Below are 20,074 nucleotides of genomic sequence, written 5' to 3'. Positions count from 1 at the left end.
GGGAGGGCATCGGGGCAAAAATAAAACATACAGCAAAATCGCCAATGATTTTTATTGGCGAAATATGCGCCCCGATGTAAAGCAATTTGTCGCTCGCTGCCCAACGTGCCAGAGCAATAAGCTGGTCCGAATAAAAACTAGGCTACCCATGCTTATCAGCAACACGCCATCGATGCCATTTGCTCATATCGCCATAGATTTCTATGGGCCGTTGGAACGTTCCAAACACGGGAACAGATATATTTTGTCGGCGCAGGATATGCTCACAAAATATATAGTCCTAACGCCAGCAAGGCATGCGAATGCGGACGAGGTCGCGCGAATTCTCACGGAGAAAATTATTTGTGTTTTTGGACCACCTGCCGCATTGGTCTCGGACCAAGGTAGCCATTTTCAAAATAAAATTCTGGAGGAATTCGCTAGGATCTTCAAAATAAACAAATTTTGCACTACGGCATATCATCCGCAGGCAAACGGCTCGATCGAGCGTATGCACCATACGCTAACCGAGTACCTGCGGAAGTATGTAAGACGTGCCGATACTTGGGATGAATGGACGGCCGTATGCCAGCATGCATACAACTGTACCGAGCACGAGAGCACTCGGTACTCGCCGCACGAGCTGCTCTTCGGCTTCAAGCCAAGAACGCCATCCAGCTTCCCCCGAGTCAGCGACGATATGTCCTATAACAATTATTTGACCGAGATGACAAACAATCTCACGGCCCTGCAAACGACGGCGGCCATGAACTTGGTGCAATCCAAGTATCGGTCAAAACACTACTACGATCGTAAATTAAACTCGAAGCATTTTCGGGAAGGCGAAATCGTCTTTCTGATAAATGAGCCCAAGAAAAACAAATACCTTAAAGAATACCGCGGGCCCTTCGAGATAATTGCGATCAACCGCAAGACTAATAACGTGACGTTGCAAAACGACGAGATAACAAAAGTCGTGCACGTCAACAAAATCGAACGGCCGAGCGAGCTAGCAAGAAACGCAGACTTATCGGATTCCGACCGTGCAAGTTAGGACGTTTTTTTTTCCTGTTTTTTTGCGCGCCCCCGGGCGTAGCGCAAAAAAAAAACAACGTCCTAACCTCAAGATTTAAAAATGAATAAATGAAAGACACTCCCAGCGCGTCAAAAGCCAGCTGCTCATTTCAGCAACATAGATATAAGGTGCTTTTACCATTAATTGCAGGCTATGCGCAGCCTGCGTGCTAGGGATCGAGGAAACTCCCCAGGTCCACAGCCCAGGGCGTTTCGTGCAGGAGTTAAAACACAACTTGGGGTTGATCACCGAGAAGATTGCACCCCTCTCAACATCCAGTACTAACTGGAAGTTAATAGAAAAAATCGACCTGAACGAATTCTTCCAAGCGAGTAAAGTTTTGGTCGATCGCGTGTCAACCGCCGCTCGAGCATGCCATCCGCGTTGCGATGCCGCCGGGTTGATCAAAGAAGCCGAATCCGTCACCGCGCAGGCTGAACGCGTTATAAAATTGATACAAACGGATAGCAGCGGACACCAAGCCCCACGGGAGCGCCGCGCCATACTACCCTTTATTGGCTCACTCCACAAATGGCTATACGGTACACTAACGGAAGCCGATGAAGCTGAGATTCAAGCGGCAGTGCAAAGGATCGCAGAAGATACTCGTCTGACAGCCGCGTTATTGGCGAATCAGACCGAAATAGTTGAACACGAGTTATCACACTTGAAAAAGAGGATGCGCAAACTTGAATCATTTGCAGTAGTGTTGGAAAATAATTCGGCCAAAAACCTCGCCAACATTAATAGCCTGGATGTCGAAATGAACATTAAGACAACTCTATTGCAGTTCAAAGCCGACACCGAGCTGATTAATACAGCAATACTATTTGCAGTCAAGGGTCTGATTCACCCAAAAATCCTAGCGCCGGAGACGATCGTCCAAGCGGCGAAATCGGTAGAGGATTCACTTTCTCACGCGAAATTTCCATTATCTCCGGGCGATTTTTCCGTCATTCCGATAATGGAAATATCGAGAGTGGCAATCCTATTCTCCAACGGATACTTAATTTATCACATTGCAATACCGCTGGTAGATGTCGAGGAATTTAATCTCTTTAAGGCATCTCCGATACCCACAGTGCAAAGCATCCTTAATAGTGCTCACACGGCCGCTTACATATGGCCAGTGCACACCTATTTTGCGATAAGCACGTCAAATCTCACCTACCTTCCGATCCCTGCAGAAGAAGTGCGCAAATTGCGCAAATTGCAGGACACACTGATTGTGGTCAACCCGGAACCAGTGCGCGAGATCAGTGACAGCGTATCGTGCGAGATCAAAGTCGCCGCGGGCCGTAAGATAGAAAGCCCGGAGGTATGCGACATCCGCTTAAAAAGATTACGCGAATCATTCTGGCTGCGCCTACACCGAGCTAACACCTGGGTGTATTCAGCCAGAGAACGGGAAAATATTTACATACAGTGCCCAAAAAAGGAGCTTGTCACCGCACAGATAAGCGGCGCAGGAGTCCTCGAACTCCGCGAGGGGTGCGCAGCGCACACGGCAAGTGCGCGCCTGGTCGCCTCTCATATAATAACAAAGCAGCTAGAGACGCTATCTCTCGGCGCCTTGCAATTCAACATGTCCAAAATATGGGCACATGTAAACGAGTCTTCTGCCGCAGCAGCAGATCTCAAGCAAGCCATCGCTATCGGCACCGAGCATCGCGCCGATAACGCGCACGGCTCGGACCTCGACAACTTGAAAGCAGGCGAGAGCTTGCGCGAGATTACGGCAAGAGCACGTGACATTGCCTACAGGAAGAAAACAGAGTTCGAACTCAAGGACCTAAGCGGACACACCGGCATTTTGAGCTGGGTATCCTGGTCCTCGTTGAGCATCGTACTCATCTGCGTCGTCGCAGTATGGTGCTTCATGCGCTATCGTGCTCAGCAACCCATGCGCGACCTCATGCAACTGGAGGCCGCACGCAGCTTTGCACAGCTGTCAGCCAGTAGAAGGGCCGCCGAAGCCGCGAACGCGCAATAGCTTCCCTTCTCTCCCCTTCAGGGCCCTCGTGTAAAAACAAAAAAAAAAGAACGCGCGAAACGGCCAGGGACAAAGAAACGCGCGCCACTTTTCCGAAAACAATAAATTAAAATTTTAATACAAAATATAATACCCAAATACCGGTAACGCCGCGTCGCGCAAAGCAAGCACGAACGGAGCTACGGAGCTCTGGAGTTTTATCGCGCGGGCCGATAACGCGTGCCTCTATTTCTATAAGAATAATCTAATCGCCAAAATAGCCAAGCTGCCGCTATGGCAAGAAAAATATCCAAGCGATATGATGCGCTGCATAACGCGCAATTTTGTTATATATACATATATGCATGTAGGTTATAATAAGAAAAATAACAAAATATACACATTTATATGCCATATCCTACAAATTAGAATGTTATAGCTTATAAGGAAATACCGTAAGTTGCGAATGCAAGTACGCCATGAGGCTTATAATTATATTAATAAATGTAAACACACTATGTTATAGCTTATAAGGCAATACCGTAAGTGGCGAATGCAAGTACGCCATGAGGCTTATAACTATATTAAGAAATGTAAACATACTAATATTAAAAAAAAAAAAAAAAAAAAAAAAAAAATATGTATCGAGCTCCGCCTCTAAAAAAAAACTCTGTGAGACAGCAGCGGCTGTCGAAAGACAACATCCGCGCCGACTCACACACACACACACATACGCACACATATCAACGCTTAACAGATTTTTTTTAAGAGAAAAACAAAGAGAACTGACATTACGGAGTCAGCAGGATTTAGAAACCCAATGCGCTTCTAATGCGCTGTGCTCAAGCACTGGCATCCCAGAAAATAGAAAAAAAAAGAAGTAAAAACATGTACACATACATATACCTTCAGGCGAGGAGCGCGCGACAGCGCGCCCCGTCGCCTTACACACTCAAGCAACGCACGCACGGCTCCGCCGGCGACCCTGCTTTTTGAGGGCGCCGAGGACGTCACCCGCGCGCCCAAGGGCGTGTAGCGGAGGAGCACTAGGCTTCTCCGGTGACGAAAGCCGACGATGGTCCTGCATCGTCAGCGGGGAACGCCGTCGCCTGCGTTTCTCACGCTCAGAAGTGCAGTGGATGCACTTCTGCACGTGGGATCGCTAGCCGTTGCCTAGTCGCGACAACGGCGTAGCGAGTAGTCTACCGGCGACCACGACTAAGAGAGGAGCTCAAGCGTCGAATAAAGCTCGAACAGCATCTCTTTCTTCTTCCTTCTCCGTGTCCGGAGAGCACCCTCGACCACCCGCCGTCCGTAACATTCTGGCATCCCTTACGGGGGAGATCACCGGTTTAGAACCCGGCTAAAAAAATAGATCTCTTCTCGATCCCACGACACTTCCTACCTTACCTACATTAACTACCTTAACTACACCTACCTTACCCTTGACAGCACTCCACCAATAGACGCCCCAGATCAAGCCCCTGTAAGTCATGAGTCTGAATAGATCATGCGTGGACGCCTCTAATCTGCGTGGTAATGCAGCCTGCAGTCTTGTGGCCGAACATGGCCGAAGACCGAAGAAAGCAGGAACTGCCTATCGGTAAGGAAGTGCGCGAGCCGAGGACGGCTCGCCTCAAAGGGGGGTGGTGTCACAGGCGCACACGTCTGCAACGCGAGCAGCGAAGACGAGTCAGCGATAAGAGTCCGCCGAGCCGTACTACGATGCATAGCGTCCGAATGCATCGTAGACGTTAGCTCAGTGGTTAGAGCACAGGTCTCTGGCTCTCGGGTCCGCGAGTTCGAGTCCCGTCGTCTACTTTTTCGCTTTCGACTCTGTCTCCTCTCTGTTTGTAACACCGGTATATACATGCGGATATTGCGGGATATGCCTCGTCCCCGCCGAACGGCGGGGGAAGAGGAGATAGGGGTGTTGCTCTTTCAGCTGTTCGGTCCCGAATTCGTTTGCTTATCGATTTTACGCAGCTTATATAATGTGCAGGGAAATCGAGCAGTTTGTTGACAGTTTCTATATCGACGTCACGATTCTGACGTCAGTCGCTTTTGTATTGTTTACGTTCCAATCGGTGTATTAGGTGTGTATATACATCGCTGAGTTGCTGTGTGTCTTCCTTGTTATTAATGCTATTAGTTTGCAGGTAAATTTCGAAAATCAATCTTTTATTTAGATTGGGCTCTTTATCTTTTATGTCAAATTTGTCAAAATCGAATGTGTAATTATAGTGTGTTTGGTGTTCAAAGATTACATTATTTTTTGATTTTCTGTGTTCCTCAGCGCGTATACCGACATTTCTTTTCGTTTAGCCCACGTATGTAGCAGAGCAGTCGTTGCATTTTAATTTGTAAACAACATTGTTCTCGAGATTTTTATTTTTTTTATCTGTGCCTTTTATAATGATGTTGCACATTTCACTGTTGATTCTTGGAACAGTATAAATGTTGTTTCCTTTAAAACTATGACTGATCCGTTCGTATAAGCCATTTGCGTATGGAATACATATGGTGTTTTGTTAATTATTGTGGCTACTGTTTGTTTGTTATCGTGGTTGTTTATTTGATTTTATTGTGGACAATCTTTTCTTTATATATTTTCTATAAATACATTTGGATAGTTATTGTCAAACAGTAGCTTTCTGACAATATCGATGTTTTTATTGTGAAATTTTTTAATTCCTAGTTTTATCGCTCTGTCGACGAGATTGTACACCATGGCGATTTTCTGTGTGTTTCGATGTTAAGATAAACAGTAAAATAAAAAGTAAATAACGATTTAAAATAGGGTACGACGACTACAAGCAATTGAAAATAGGGTAAGAATAGTCTAGAATGAGAAAATCCGACAATAAACCAAAAATTCTCGTTTTGGCGTCATTTTTGAAGATTTTTACCCTATTTCCAAATGCTTGTATCTTTCGATAGGGGCAGCCATTTTCGATAATTTTTTTTAATTCAAGATCTCGGGCTAAGCTGTTCAGTAATGCCGGAAAAGTAATGCTCGCTTGGCCAGGTAATAAATTACCCGGGGAGCAATAAAGGCTATTTTCAGGTAACTATTTGGGATTGTAGTTTGTTATATTTGTCATAATTTTATTTAAAAGTGTATCACTGATACATCTTTGAGCAAAATTATAACAAATATATAATAAGCCACAACTAGAACTCTGATGCTACACGCCAAACCGAGTGGAAAAATGCCTCTGTGACACTATGCGCGCGCATGCTTCGGAGAGAGCGCGCTGCGAACGAGGCAGCGCAAGAACTGGTGCCGAAACAGCACCAGGTCTGTGCTACATCGGCTTCGCTCAGACCGTTCTCATTCGGCACGATTGTGTGCCCTAATGGCACGCGTATGCACTGTATAGGCATTATTCAGCTTTCCTAATTCTACACACGAGTGCCGGTGTCCCCCCAGGCTCACCTTTTTTTCCTTGTAGAGATGTCAGTGTCTGTGAGATTTTTAAACCATTTTTCACAGTTTGAATTGGTAACAACATTCATTATAGTGTTGTTGTATTTTTTGTTTAATTCTTCACGATATTGGATATTGTTTGTATCCTGTATATTAATGATTTTTGTTATTGTGTTTTGTGGGAATAATCCATTTAAATCATTGCGTAATATATCGGATTTAGATTCTAGAAATTTGATGCATACAGCAAATTTCTTCTATTTCTGTATTTGAGATTTTGATTTGTAAATTTCGAATGAGTTTGTCGAGTTTTTTCTTTCCCGAGTCGATGTGAAAAGTGAAATGGTTTACGTTACTTAAGATGTTCAGTTAGTGTGTGTAGACAGTGTGTCGAAGGTTCTGCAGCGCAGTAGAAACTGTCGTTATGATCTGGCTCTTGTTGGAACTCGTTGCAGTGTTGCCCATTTCTTTAGTTGTTGGTGTGCATCGTGTCCATGTCTTCTCCTGATGTCATTAAAGAAGGAATCAGGGCTACTTATAGCATTAATAAGAAGGAAGACACACAGCAACTCAGCGATGTATACACACACCTAATACACCGATTGGAACGTAAACAATACAAAAGCGACTGACGTCAGAATTGTAACGTCAGTATAGAAACTGTCAAGAAACCGCTCGCCATTTCCCTGCCGCCATTTCAATATAATAGAGAATATACATATCTGATATTTATCAATGCAGTCCGCGCATGCGTACCAATATGTATAAATAACCGGGGAAATTGTTTTGATTGCTCAGTCTGCTCTGGCCTTTGAAATTTGAAGATCTGTAATTTTTATTTTGCGTTGTATTGTCATATTAGCTTTGGACTTGTATATAGTTTTTCATTTGAACTTTTTGTGCTACAAACTTGTTTTTATGGGTTTCAGTGGAGGGGCGCTGTTCCCTGTTATAATAGATATAAATATGTCAGCTATTGAGAAAAGATAGAATGGCTTCACGACACACAGAAATATTTAAATAACCCGAAATTATTAAGGCCCAAAAATTTGAAGGCTATAAATTTTAAGATCCAAAAATGTTAAGGGCCAAAAATATTTGAGGCCTAAAAATTGTAAGGCCCGAAATTATATCCTAGATGTTATTGGGAAAACATGTGAAAGGCTTTACGGCACACGGGAACATTAAGCACTTTAATATAAAAGTAGATAGATTATTGATTTTTATACCATAACATAAGTAAATGGAGACGAAAATGGCCGAAAATTGGTATGGAACCTTCTTTTATCATCACAATCAAGCTTCAAAAATCTGACAACGGATGGTGCATAATGTAAGAAAAATAAAAAATCAGTGGAGACCCACCTGAAAGGGACACAACACTTTTAAACTCCGAAACAAAGATTCACGAGAGAAAATTACAAAATTGAAGTAAATAATTTGAATTTGTTTAGCAATACTTGGTAATAACACTCTTAAAGTTACCGTGCTAAAGCATGGATTACCAATTCTTACCCATTGTGGCACTCAGTGCAATGTTTTATCACTGGCTGTAGGATTCTAAGTGAACGTGTGGTTCTTTTGGGCTGAAATTTTAGGAGGACATTTTGTACACTTGTAGTTTTGGTATGAATGTAGGAATTTTAATGTTAATTTAAATGTTTAATAAATGTTTTATGCACGAAAAGGTCGAATAATAAGCGGAAAAAAAGGAAAAATCCAGTATTTTCATCGCTTAATATTTTTTACTAATTAAAATAAAAATCCCTGCATCCATACCAAAACTACAAGTGTACAAAGTATCCTTCTAGAATTTTAGCCCAAAAGAACCATACGTTTACTTAGAATCTTATGAACATTGCACCAAGTGCCACAATGGATAAGTAAGATCATTCATATTTTAGCAAGGTAAATTAGAGGGTTTTATTATCAAGTATCGCTAGAAAAATTTTAAATTATTTACTATTATTTTGGAATTTTTCCGTGTAATCTTTTTTTCAGGGTTTAAAAGTGTTGTGTGCCCTTAAGAGCGCGAACTGAAGACCTCTTCCAGGCAGATGGAAAACATGGCGTGCTCAGAGAGAGGTTAAATTTGACATAACAAGAAAGCAAGTACTAAATGAGCCTTAGAGATTACAACCTGCAAGATACCGTCACTTTCTCTAGACTAGAATAGTCAAAGTGTATTACTGCAGCAGTATCGTTCGATTCCAGAATCTTGTTAAAGCTGAAATGAGCGAGGTGATCCAGATCCTCAAGGATACGCAAATATTCATCAATATCCGGTGTCATGGTGTGGTTGGATATCCCACTGAAATACATGTTGAGATCTTCAATGGAAAAGTAAGAGATATCATCCTAGGTGGTGGATACCAAAGCTCTCTCTCTCTCTCTCTCTCTCTCTCTCTCTCTCTCTCTCTCTCTCTCTCTCTCACTAATAATAATAAAAATAACTAAATGAATTTGATCGTCTGTTACACGTTCGATCCAGGAGTCGTAAGTTAATTTCTGGTAGATTTACTTGGTTCTTTTTTTATTCTTTTTACGGAAAAAGTACATTAAACTCCGAACTTTTTGAGGCAGGTTTTTCATGGGATTGTCTTTAAGTGTAACTCCTGGTTTTCTTTTACCTTACAAGCGCAAGTTAAGGAAATGCAAAACAGAAGCAAAAGATTAAAAGATTAAAAGATTAAAAGATGTCTTTCCCAGAGCTGCTTCTCGATTGAAGATGAAAAATAAGTGGATGACATCTTGATCCGATTTATATCCCAAGGCGCGGCTAGAGATGTTTCACACCTGAAAACCGCTGTTAATTTATTATCACGTAACTTTCTTCAATTCAATTTATTATTCCTATACATAATAAAAAGAACATTCCATTATGTTATACTTATAGTAAAAAAAAATGGAAATGAGTCTTTGTGGATAAAAATTCGTTACGTAGAAGTTGAGATACAGGCGTATACGAATGCACACAACCACACACACATCACAAACGCGCGCGCACGCACGGACATATACTCAGAATGGATTTCTAACCAGTTTTTGATAAAGCCGAAAATTTTACTAATACAATGTCTCCTTTACGAGGAGGATAATGTTCTTAAAGTGTGTTTATTCTTATTTATATTCATCATATGTACTATAAAGCTTTCACCGTATGTTTTGCAGATCCTGTTGGATATAACGTGGAAAGCGAGTAGATCAAAACAAGAAAATTTAAATATTAAATGCTCATACCTTGATTTGGAAAACAGAAAGACCATTCATCCAAGCAACGAATCGTGAAAGGGTTGTTTTTCCAGCACCTGAGACTCCTATCAATAGAAGATGTCCTTGTGGTTGCCTGAATATTCTATCGATTCTGAGAACGTGTTCCAAAACTTCATCGAATAAAACTAAAGGAACATCTAGTTCTTCCTCGTAAAAAACTTTTAGTCTAGCTCTAACATAATCACGTAGTTCTTGTCGGCTAACTGGAACATAATCTTTGGAAAGCCAGTTACTATATAATATAGGACGTTCTAAAGCATTTTCTCGGTTTATACAAGGGAAATGCTTTAAAGCTACAATATCAATAGTTTTATTTGTCCAGGCACGTTCATTATCATCAACCAATCGATCTTGAAAAAGTCGGAGTGCTTCATGAGCCCAAAGACGTACTAAACCATCGATTGATAGATTGTCGAGAGGTCTTATTGCTTCACATATACCTCTCACCCATCTCGTCATTTCTCTCGGTGAATAAACATAATGTGGTTGCATGTCTTGGGTGAATCTCTCTTGAGACGTTAAATAAAACTCTACCATTGCATTGGTTAATGGTTCAGAATATCCTCTCAAAGGTGGAATAAGCCTTAGCATAGCTCGCGTGAATGTGCCATAAATTTGTTTTAATGAAACTTCGCCAGGATAATCAACATAAATTACAGGAACATGACGTAAAAATCTGTAACTCAAGGGCTTTCGGCCTGGGTCAGTGGGTGGATTACATGCACCAACGAATTGAATTCTCTCTATTGATACCCAAGCTTGATCACTAGTTCGGAAGAATCCTTTATGTTCCACAAGTTGGCGTAAGAATGAAATTACCCGTTGCGTACCATAATTATCCATTTCAGGTAAATTAATTTCATCACAAAAAAGTACGAGCCATTTTCCAAGTTGTACCGGTGAAAGAACAACTCCATTTGGAGTTTTGCGATATTCACAATAATGATCGAATGTTTTTAACAAAAGTTCTGGAGTTGTAGCAGATGAAAAGTTTAACCCGACAACTTCCATATCTGGCAAGGCTCTTAGAGCAGAAAAAAGAGTCATGGTTTTTCCAGATCCAGGTGGTCCACAGAGAACTGAAAATAAGAAAAATAATAATTATTATGTAGAATATATAAATATGGAATATGTTTTATTATATTGAAGTGCTTTTATTTTCTTTGTTTTCCGATTCCTTCGTCTACCGAGATAAATCATAAGTTAGGACTAATGAGAATTGAGCCTCCTAAATTTGAGACTATGCAACCTTTAATTTTCTGCTTTCTCTTCGAGAAAGATTTGTAACGATGCAAATTTCTAAATCAAAGATTTTTATAGATTTGTACGTTAAACAAAAAAATATGTTTTTATCTGGCGTAGGTATAAAGCTCTGTACAAGTTTCTCTCTGTTACTGAATCCCTACAGGCACCATTGTTAGTCCAAAGTAGTTGTTGTGCCTTGCTTTTAAAAAGTAAAAAGCTAAAACCGGTGTATGTAATAAATATTATTTATTCAAATTGGAAATTACACGGATCTTATCAGTTAAGTAAAGTTATAAACTAATCAATAAAACTATTACAAATCGCGATACTTATAATGATAAACATGACGAACAATATTGGCAACTACGCGTCTTGATTTAGATTTAAAAGACCTTAGTGATCTTTTTTGAGTTCTGCCTGATTCATGCTCCACTCAGTTTATTTATTAGTATCACTGCAGCACTGCCATCTAGTGACCCATGTGCTGCCTTGCCCTTGCATTAGGTTAGGTCGTTAGCGGTGAAGGGGCTAATGGGCCTTTCTTGGCACGAAAAACTCTTGCGCTGAAGGCTTGGGTTTTCGTACTTGAAGCTTAACTACCCTCAGGTAGATCGGAAAGTAATTAGGACGATATGCCATAATGCATCGAAGGTATACACTCTAAACCTAAAGTTGAAAATCTGGAAATGAAAAGATTAAAATCTAAATTTTGAACTTTATGAATATTAAAAAGTGATTGATATCCTCAAAATGATAGCATTACAATTAAGTGTAAATCTGTAGAATTGATTTGCATAAAGATTAAAATCCATAAATTAATTCTCTGTAAGGATACCATTTACTTTTAAATACTTATAAAGTTTAAAATGTAGGTTTTAATCTTTTTACTTCCTGATTTTCAACTTTAGGTTTGGAGTGTACAATAAACTCAGACGGCACTGAGTTTTTACCCAAATATTAATAGGTAAGACAGAACTGGGTTTTTACCCAAAGACAAATAGGGTATCTGGCTCAAATGTGGATCATGGTAGAATTTCTTAGTAGAACGAAACGTGTTCCACTTCTCTCTGTATCATCCACCATTATCATCCTACATTTGACGTTGTTACATGTAACACTTAATGCCACTCCAGCGCCTCGGACAAAAAACAGAAAATAGAGATCGGATGGTAGTCAGTTAAAGATGTTGGAGAGCTGACTTTGTTGAGATGTTTGGGGTATTCAAGAATTTCAAAGGTTCGCAGAAAATCGTGAACAGGAGGAACCTGTGGATCGTTGGAAATTCCGCTGAAATGGATGCTTAAATCCCCCAAGAAGAAGCGAGATAGGATGTTTTCTCTTTTGGTGATAATTTCGAGATTTTCTAGCCTCTTTATTTCTCACTGACGTCGGTCAGGGTTGATCGTCGTGAATGATAATTATTCAGCCTAGCCTCCTCGATCTGTCTGTGAGCATCGTCTCTAGCAATTTGATAAAAATATAGATCCCAGGGTGGACGATTTCTGCGGAACCGTTTGTTCCGTTCTGTCACAAGGTCACGAAGAGCCGTGGAGAACCACGGAATACGCTTAGGTCCAGTGGTCACGGTACGTAATAAAGCGAGATCATTTCGTCGCTCCGTACGAAGACTAGCGCAGTTGAAAATTTCAAACAAAAACTAGCACAACTCACGATTTGCCGCAAAGAGTAGCACAGTTCAGAAATGCGGTCAAGAGTAGCACAACTCGTGACTTTATATTACTTAAAATGTGAGTATTTTACATTTTTATTGGGTTATTTTGTTGGTTAAGTTCGATCTTTTGATCACCTCGGCTAGGTTCTTTTTGCAGCTTATAAAATCGTTTAGTTTGAAAGATATCAGGATTCAAATTCTTTGTCTCTCAAGGTTCAGAAAGTTTGCCGTTTAATTAGTGCTTTAATTAATGAAATAATTTTTTATTTACTATTCTACTAATTTTTCGAAGTTCGATCTTTTTTTTTGGATTTTTCTAACCAATAAAAAAATTGTTTACGTGTCTAACCGTCTAACCAACGACAATATTATTATAAAAATCAGGTGAAAAGTATAACATTTACAATTACAGACCGATTTCACCCATATTCAACGTCACAAAGTTTTACAGTATCTCAGCACGAATTTTTAGATTCAGTAAAAATATTGGTTCTAAAGATGCGTTGAATTTTATTACGGAAGTATTGTATAATAATGTGGATATGAACAAGTACTCGAGTTTCAGTCTCTATCCTTGTCTCTGTTTCTGTCTCTGTCTCTATCTCTCTCAAGCTTCGAAAAACTCGCTAAAGCACACTCTATCACACTTTACGGCTCTATCTCGCCAACATCTGCTCTTGCCGCCGCAGTAGTCGCAAGTACCTCATTTAATAGAGCTTAGTCTTTGCTTTGCAAAAGCCCCTAACTGCTAGAAAAACAATAAGCTCTCGGTACTTCAAGAGCCTCAATCCTGCAGTCATCTCAGATATACTTCGCTCGGTCGGGTCTCGCTCATCCGTCGACTCAACCAAAGTTGTTCAATGTCACTTTTTCTGACCGTAGCGCCTTCCTCAACTGCTGTCATGCTGGGACCTTGCTCAGTCGATGCCAACTTCACCCGTAATCAACTAATTTCTGCCCTTTTATCCGTTTATGACTTTGCGGCCCCTCTACGAAAAATAACACTTTCCTTAAAAAGGAAACCCTGGGCCACCTGCCGGCAACACTAAGGTTTTTCTCACGTATTTTTGCCAGCTGAACACGAATTTCGAGGTTGCTAGGCCAAAAATTGTTTTTTGTTAAACAAACCGCTAAATAACACAAAACTCTTGATTAAAATATTTAATTTCCAGAAATTCGACGATTTTACTACAAAAAACAATCTATTTATGACACGCCGTGGCCATAAAATATTGTACGAAACTAGGGGGGTAAAGGGATTTCACCCTCGTGGGAACTCACTTCGCTCGGGTGATATGGTTCCCACGGAGGTGACACTACTTTACCGCACTAGTATCGTAATATACTATTAACGAGAAAATGTATAAAAACACTTTCTTCCGAAATTTGTACAAAGAATCAAGATAAAATTTTCTAGAAAATCGCTCTTTGACGAATTTTACGGAAAATCACGAACGTGATTCGTAATCAGCGGGTCAAAATAGTTGTATAAGAAAAGCTTAGTTGATTGATTTGCTCTCAATTGGTCTCGGAGACCTTTCTTTAGCTCTGCTTACAATTATGCAATAATCGTGCTGAAAAGGCATAACTCGGAAAATTCGTGTTTTTTTTTTGCTGATTTTGATGATTGTTCACGGAAAAAGTATGAGTTTAATAGAAAATTTTCATAAATTACTTTTGTCTTAGAAAAAAAGTTACATGATAGTTATGTTAAAATTAATCACAAATTGATAAAAAAATCAGTAATATGCTTATAAAACTTTTTCTATGAAATTTAAACCAAATCCCCTCATTCATACCATAACTAATGTACTTTGAAACAATATCCTAGAGTTTGAGCTCATTTGGGCCATTCGTTCCTTTGGAATCTTACGGTAAGTGAATTATGGACTCCCTACTATACGTAGGTATTATAGAGGTATATAGAAGGTCTAAAGCTATCAAAATAAAGGTAATTATGTCTAAGAATAGAAATAAAAATTTGGTTCATTTATATAAGTATTTATAAATTTTTAATGAAAAATTTTGATTTTAATTTCAAAGGTGGTGTGCCCCCTTAAACAAATGATTTATCATTTATCAAATCATCATCTGATAATAGCGTAATATTATCTCTCTACCTTTTATTCCAAGACCAGGGAACGCTCAGTAGTCGCATACTTACTGCAGTCACTGCTAGACCGCAATAAAATAGATTAGCGGACAGTTCAGGAATACCGGCACAGTGTGCTTTAAATGGCATTTCAACTCGAAAGTTCTTCGCCTCATCTACGCAAGCCTTCTACGTATCCCTATTTTGTGCCAACCCCATCGATTTCGCGCCCTCCCGCCCGATTTCAGTTAAGTCTGGGTCTACTTAGAAGTCACGATGCATTTGGCTTTCCTTTCATAATACGTGCTGCCGTGCAATCGTCTCCCATTCTTGCCACGTGCCCTGCCCATCTAAGTCTCCGTGATTTTATTATTCTGTTCATATTCGGTGACGCGTATAAATGATGTAGCTCGTCATTGTGCAGTTTCCTCCATTTCCTGGTTTCCTCATCTTTCTTTGGCCCGTATAATTTTCGCAGGACCTTATTTTCAAACACCCTAAAACAGTTTTCTTCCGCTTTAGTGAGTGCCCAAGTTTTGCACCCGTACAAGATTACCGGCATTATTATAGTCCTATACGTCCTTATTTTTACATTTTTAGACAGCAGTTTTGATTTGAGTAATCTATTCACGGCGTAAAAGTAAGCATTACCCAAATGAAGTCTCTTATTAATCTCGACTTTAATTTTGTTTCGATCATTTATAGTTGTGCCTAGATATCTGAATTCGCTAATCTTTTCGAAAGTAAAATTTCCGACTCTAAGATTACCTTCTCCTTCGCAAATCCCTAGTTTATCTATGATCATATGTTTCGTTTTCGATTCGTTCACTTCTAGCCCCGTGTCCTCAGGCACATTTATGAAAATTTCCGCGTTTCATGCCACCGTTTCACCGTTATCCTCCACCATGTCCAAGTTATCTGCATATCCTAGAATCTGCGTTTTTTTGTTACGTGTTGCACCTAGCTCGCTAGTCTGCATTTTTCTAACAACATACTCCAGCATTAAGTTAAAGAGTACCGTGAAGAGCCCGTCACCTTGTTTCAAACCGTCGCGTATCATGAACGAATCGGATACATTACCACCTACTCGAACCTTTCCCGTGCTTCCGTTCAGGTATATTTAATTAATTTCACGAGTTTTTTTGGTACGCCGAGAAACATAAGGATTTGATACATTTTGCTTCGTTTGATAGAGTCATACGTTTTTTTAAAGTTTAGAAATAGCTGGTGTATTGTTTCGCAATATTCACGTTTTTTCTCTAAGAACTGTCTTGTAGTAAACATTTGATCGCTCGTTGGCCTGTTATGCCGGAATCCACACTGATAATCTCCTATTATATCTTCCGCGAATGATGTGAGTCTGGCATGTATTACGTTTGACAGAACTTTGTAGCAGGTAGCAAAAAGTGAGATTCCCCGGTAGTTATTGCACTCTGTCTTATTTCCCTTTTTAAAAAACGGTATGATGATGAATTCTTTCCAGTTTCTTCTGGTATTGTTTCATTTTTCCAAATAGCACATACTAGTTCAAAAATTTTGGAGGTAAGCGCGGTGCCCACATATTTAAGTAGTTCAGCTGGTATATTAGATTTTGGTTACAGTAGTAAAAATTAAAAATAAACTAATTCTCGAATTAAATTAATAAATTCTCTGGTTAAATTTCATTTAAATGGTTATTTATGCATAATTTTAAAGAAATAAAATGTTTAGGTTGTAAGGACTGTACTTTATATAAGGACGGGCTGCACGGAGTTCTACAATCGAATTAAGTAAAACTAGCCTTCCGCTCGAGATCCTTATGTTACCATGGTTTCGCGCGGAAGGCAAGTTCTAGCATGTCCGCTTGTCCGCTCTCTCATTCTTAATGCGGACGAGGATTGATGCACAGGCAGTATTCTGTCTGCGGCTATTTTTCTTTTGCGGACGTTGGCGTGTCTGCTCTTACTTGCAGTCGTTGTACGCAAGTTAGTCGTGACACTTCTCTGTCTTGCGGACTCAGCGTTATGTCCGCTCTTCTTACCTTGTTTGTGGAAGCAGATAGTTTGCCAACGGGTACCAAACTCTTGCCTGCATGTTGTGACCTCGTAGCTGATGAGAAATTTATTTATGCCAAATTAGGTTTAATTATTATTTATGATGAAGAACACAAGGATTTCAATTGTTATGATTGTTATATTTTTATTTGGCTGGACTAGAGCACTTCACATACGTACAGAATACGCATAATACACGTATGAATTTAGGACTTTTATTCTATTTTCTTAGTCGTATTTATAAGTAATCTCAGCAACTAACAATTATCGCTGTTAGTCACCCGCTTGATGACGTTGTCACCTTAGCAGAAAGACAAATGGTATTTGGACTTAGGCTTACACGATTTCTCGTAGCAGTATAAAATTACTATACTCATCGATCAGCTGCTTTTGCTATCGCTGGAGATTCCGCTCGCCGGTCCTTAGCTTGTAGTTATCCTTGCGGTATAGATCTGAGTTCAAAGGGCTCTCCAGTGAGTGCTGTGCCAAGGGACAGATTTAGCACGCTCCCAAGGTGTTGGACGGATTTGGCACGCTCTAAACACTAACAGCAAAAAGGCCCTGCGTGGAGCGATTCGGGGGTTTTTAAAGCCTCGATGCCGATGCAAGCAGTTGTAAAATTTAAGTAGTAAAGATAATCGTAATCCAATTCAAACATTCCCCACCCAGGAGTCGGTATCATACGTATTGAGGTCGTATGCGCGCGAAAAGTGCTGACACGCAGATCAAAGAACTCTCTGGTTGTCGGCGCGAAGTATTTTGTAACATGTGAATCGTTGCTCTGTTATCGTCGGTCGTGTATACGTCTTCTGTGCGAGTGCACGAATACAGTCACACATATGTTGTACATATATATATAAACATGGGACATTACAAGGTGATCTGTTCAAAACTGCAATACAAAGAATTAAAAGGGACTGTAGGTATACGGGAAAGCGCGATCGCGGCGTTAGGTAGGATGCTAGTAGTCTGTACGAAGATGCTATAATTGAGTATTCCTCAAAAGCACCAGGACATCCAAAGCCTATTCATAGAAAGAGATGGAAGAGCTCGATGCGCCTGTGCGTCACCATCACTGAAGACTCATTTTCAATTTCGTTCGGAAATATGAGCAAGGACTCTCTTTCGTCCTCTTGCTTGGTTTTTCGCCTACCGTCTTTTGAAAGAGTAGACGACTCGAATTGGCACCATATATTCTTTGTGCTACTATACTCTAGCTGGAAAGGCTTGAAAAATTTGAATTTTCAACTGTTATTATACAAATTTTCAAATTTAGATTTTACTTACAGTATAATTAACAGCAATGAAAAGGATTAGTGCCCGAGGTATATTGGACTGTCAAACAGGCTTCCGAATTATTTCACAGGAGATGTTCATTATTTGTAATGATGCATAGTTTTAGTAAACTTATAGTAAGAAAATAATATTTAGTTTTAAAAACATCTTAACACACTCTTCGCTCGTTTATTTACTCATAGTTACTAGCATAATACGGCCATACAAATAAAATTTGCAACGAAACACGAGTCTCGTTGATAAATACATGCGAAGTCGGCCGCGGAAGATACAGCGCGAACTTAACCGCGAGCCGTGAAGGCAGATCCACATAAAGCGTGATGAGCGCGTATGCGCAACAAAGAAAAGGCAAATCCGCATTAACACAGGCAGTGGCAACTCGGCATACACTAATGAGCAGCGCAACCACAGCAGACCAGGCAACAATGGCGATCAGAAAAGTACAACAACAGTAGTATGTATTATATGCGATGCAGCATATCACATAAACTGTCTAGTTGAAAAATCTTCGGATTTTAAAGTCACCAGTGGGAACCTGATTGTCTGTCCAGAACACAGCAACAGAGACATAACCTCTAAGATCGAAGGAAAAGATATAAGCGACTCTACGAGATTCTTGATTGCTCAAATAAAGCTAAAAAAATCAGAAAAAGTTAGAAAAGAAATATTAAATGAAGTATCAGTAACAGCTCAAGACGATCGACATTGAAGAGAAATACAAACTGGCAATAACTGAAAATCTTTTAATGAAGCAGTTGGTCAGTGAATTACAAGAACAAAATCTAATGCTGAAAGAAAAAGTTATAGTGAAGCAAAAGGAAAGTGCCACAGCTAGTTTGTCATATGCAGATGTAGCTAATTTTCCTAAAACACTACAAAAAAGGTGCCTAAGATAACTGTGAAAAAATGAGAGACAAAGTTGTAGATTGTAATAGTAACTCATTTTCTAAATATTTAAACAAATTTTTTTATCAAATTGTAGACAACTTTTTTAAATTGAATTTTTTTTTAATTGCCACATTCACTCCATAAACATATGTGTTTAAAGTAGATCCATAAAGAAAAAGTGCCCTTCGAAGCCCAAAACTTAAGTAAGTCTGCGGTGAGTGAAATAATGAAAATTGGGAATTTTGGCCTTTGAAGACATGTTTTATATAACAATATAATTCAATATCTCATTTTTTTTTAATTTTAAGGTTAGATCCCCTTAACCCATTTCTTCCCAAGCGGACATTTTATAGTCGATTGGTTTTTCGCCTAGAAAATTGTCAAAAAAAGAAAGTAATGATAACCAAAAGCACTTTTCTTGTGTAAAATTTTCCGCTCTTTCCAAATCCGGAGTCAGAATTTCGGAATTTTCATCGGAAAATTTCAAAATGGCAGTTTGAATCTGGTGAAAATTCAGAAATAAATTTTTCAACATTTTAACATGCTTATTACAATTTGAACGGTTTCAACGAAATTCGTGATACAGATTCATAATGCAAATGATATTATTGTTGAAACATTTGATTTTTGCGAATTTTCCTCCAAGATTTTCCAAGATGGCGATTGTGACATCATGAAATGACCGCAAAAATCATATTTTTTTTTTTTTAATTTTTCTAATTCATACCAAAATTTGTATACTTAGGTTTTTGAGGTCGCTGATGACGAATCTGGAATCAGATTTGGAAAATTCAAAATGGCGGATCCAACATGGCGGACATTTTTTTCAAAAGTCAACCGATTTGGGCCAAATTTGACTTCCAGGGCTTTTGGGGTCGCTGATGACGAATCTGGAATCAGATTTGGAAAATTCAAAATGGCGGATCCAACATGGCGGACATTTTTTTCAAAAGTCAACCGATTTTGGCCAAATTTGACTTACCGGGGTTTTCGGGGTCGCTGATAACGAATGAATTTGTTCAATTTCTTTCGACGTTTACCACACTAAAAGAAAAGAATAATTTCTTCCACCAAAAGCCATTATTTCAAAAGCAAATATTCAGAATTGAATCACACTTA

General features: G+C 39.6%; 1 protein-coding gene across 8 annotated transcripts in view; it reads right to left on the bottom strand.

Annotated features, from left to right (window-relative positions):
* The window catches only part of LOC100116365 (dynein heavy chain, cytoplasmic), a 631,875-nt gene that overhangs the window by 345,244 nt on the left and 266,557 nt on the right, over nt 1-20,074 (bottom strand). For all 8 annotated transcript variants that reach the window (XR_004228365.2, XR_004228366.2, XM_031933441.2 and 5 more), the window contains one exon: nt 9,697-10,808. Coding sequence is in view for 6 of the 8 variants with exons in the window: in XM_031933441.2 (XP_031789301.2) it covers nt 9,697-10,808 (1,112 nt within the window). In the remaining 2 variants the exon portion in view is untranslated. The remainder of the gene's footprint in view (nt 1-9,696; nt 10,809-20,074) is intronic.

Source organism: Nasonia vitripennis, unplaced genomic scaffold, assembly GCF_009193385.2.
Source record: "Nasonia vitripennis strain AsymCx unplaced genomic scaffold, Nvit_psr_1.1 unplaced0251, whole genome shotgun sequence".
In the NCBI taxonomy this organism is placed as follows: domain Eukaryota; kingdom Metazoa; phylum Arthropoda; class Insecta; order Hymenoptera; family Pteromalidae; genus Nasonia; species Nasonia vitripennis.
This window is presented reverse-complemented; position numbering and strand designations above follow the sequence as displayed.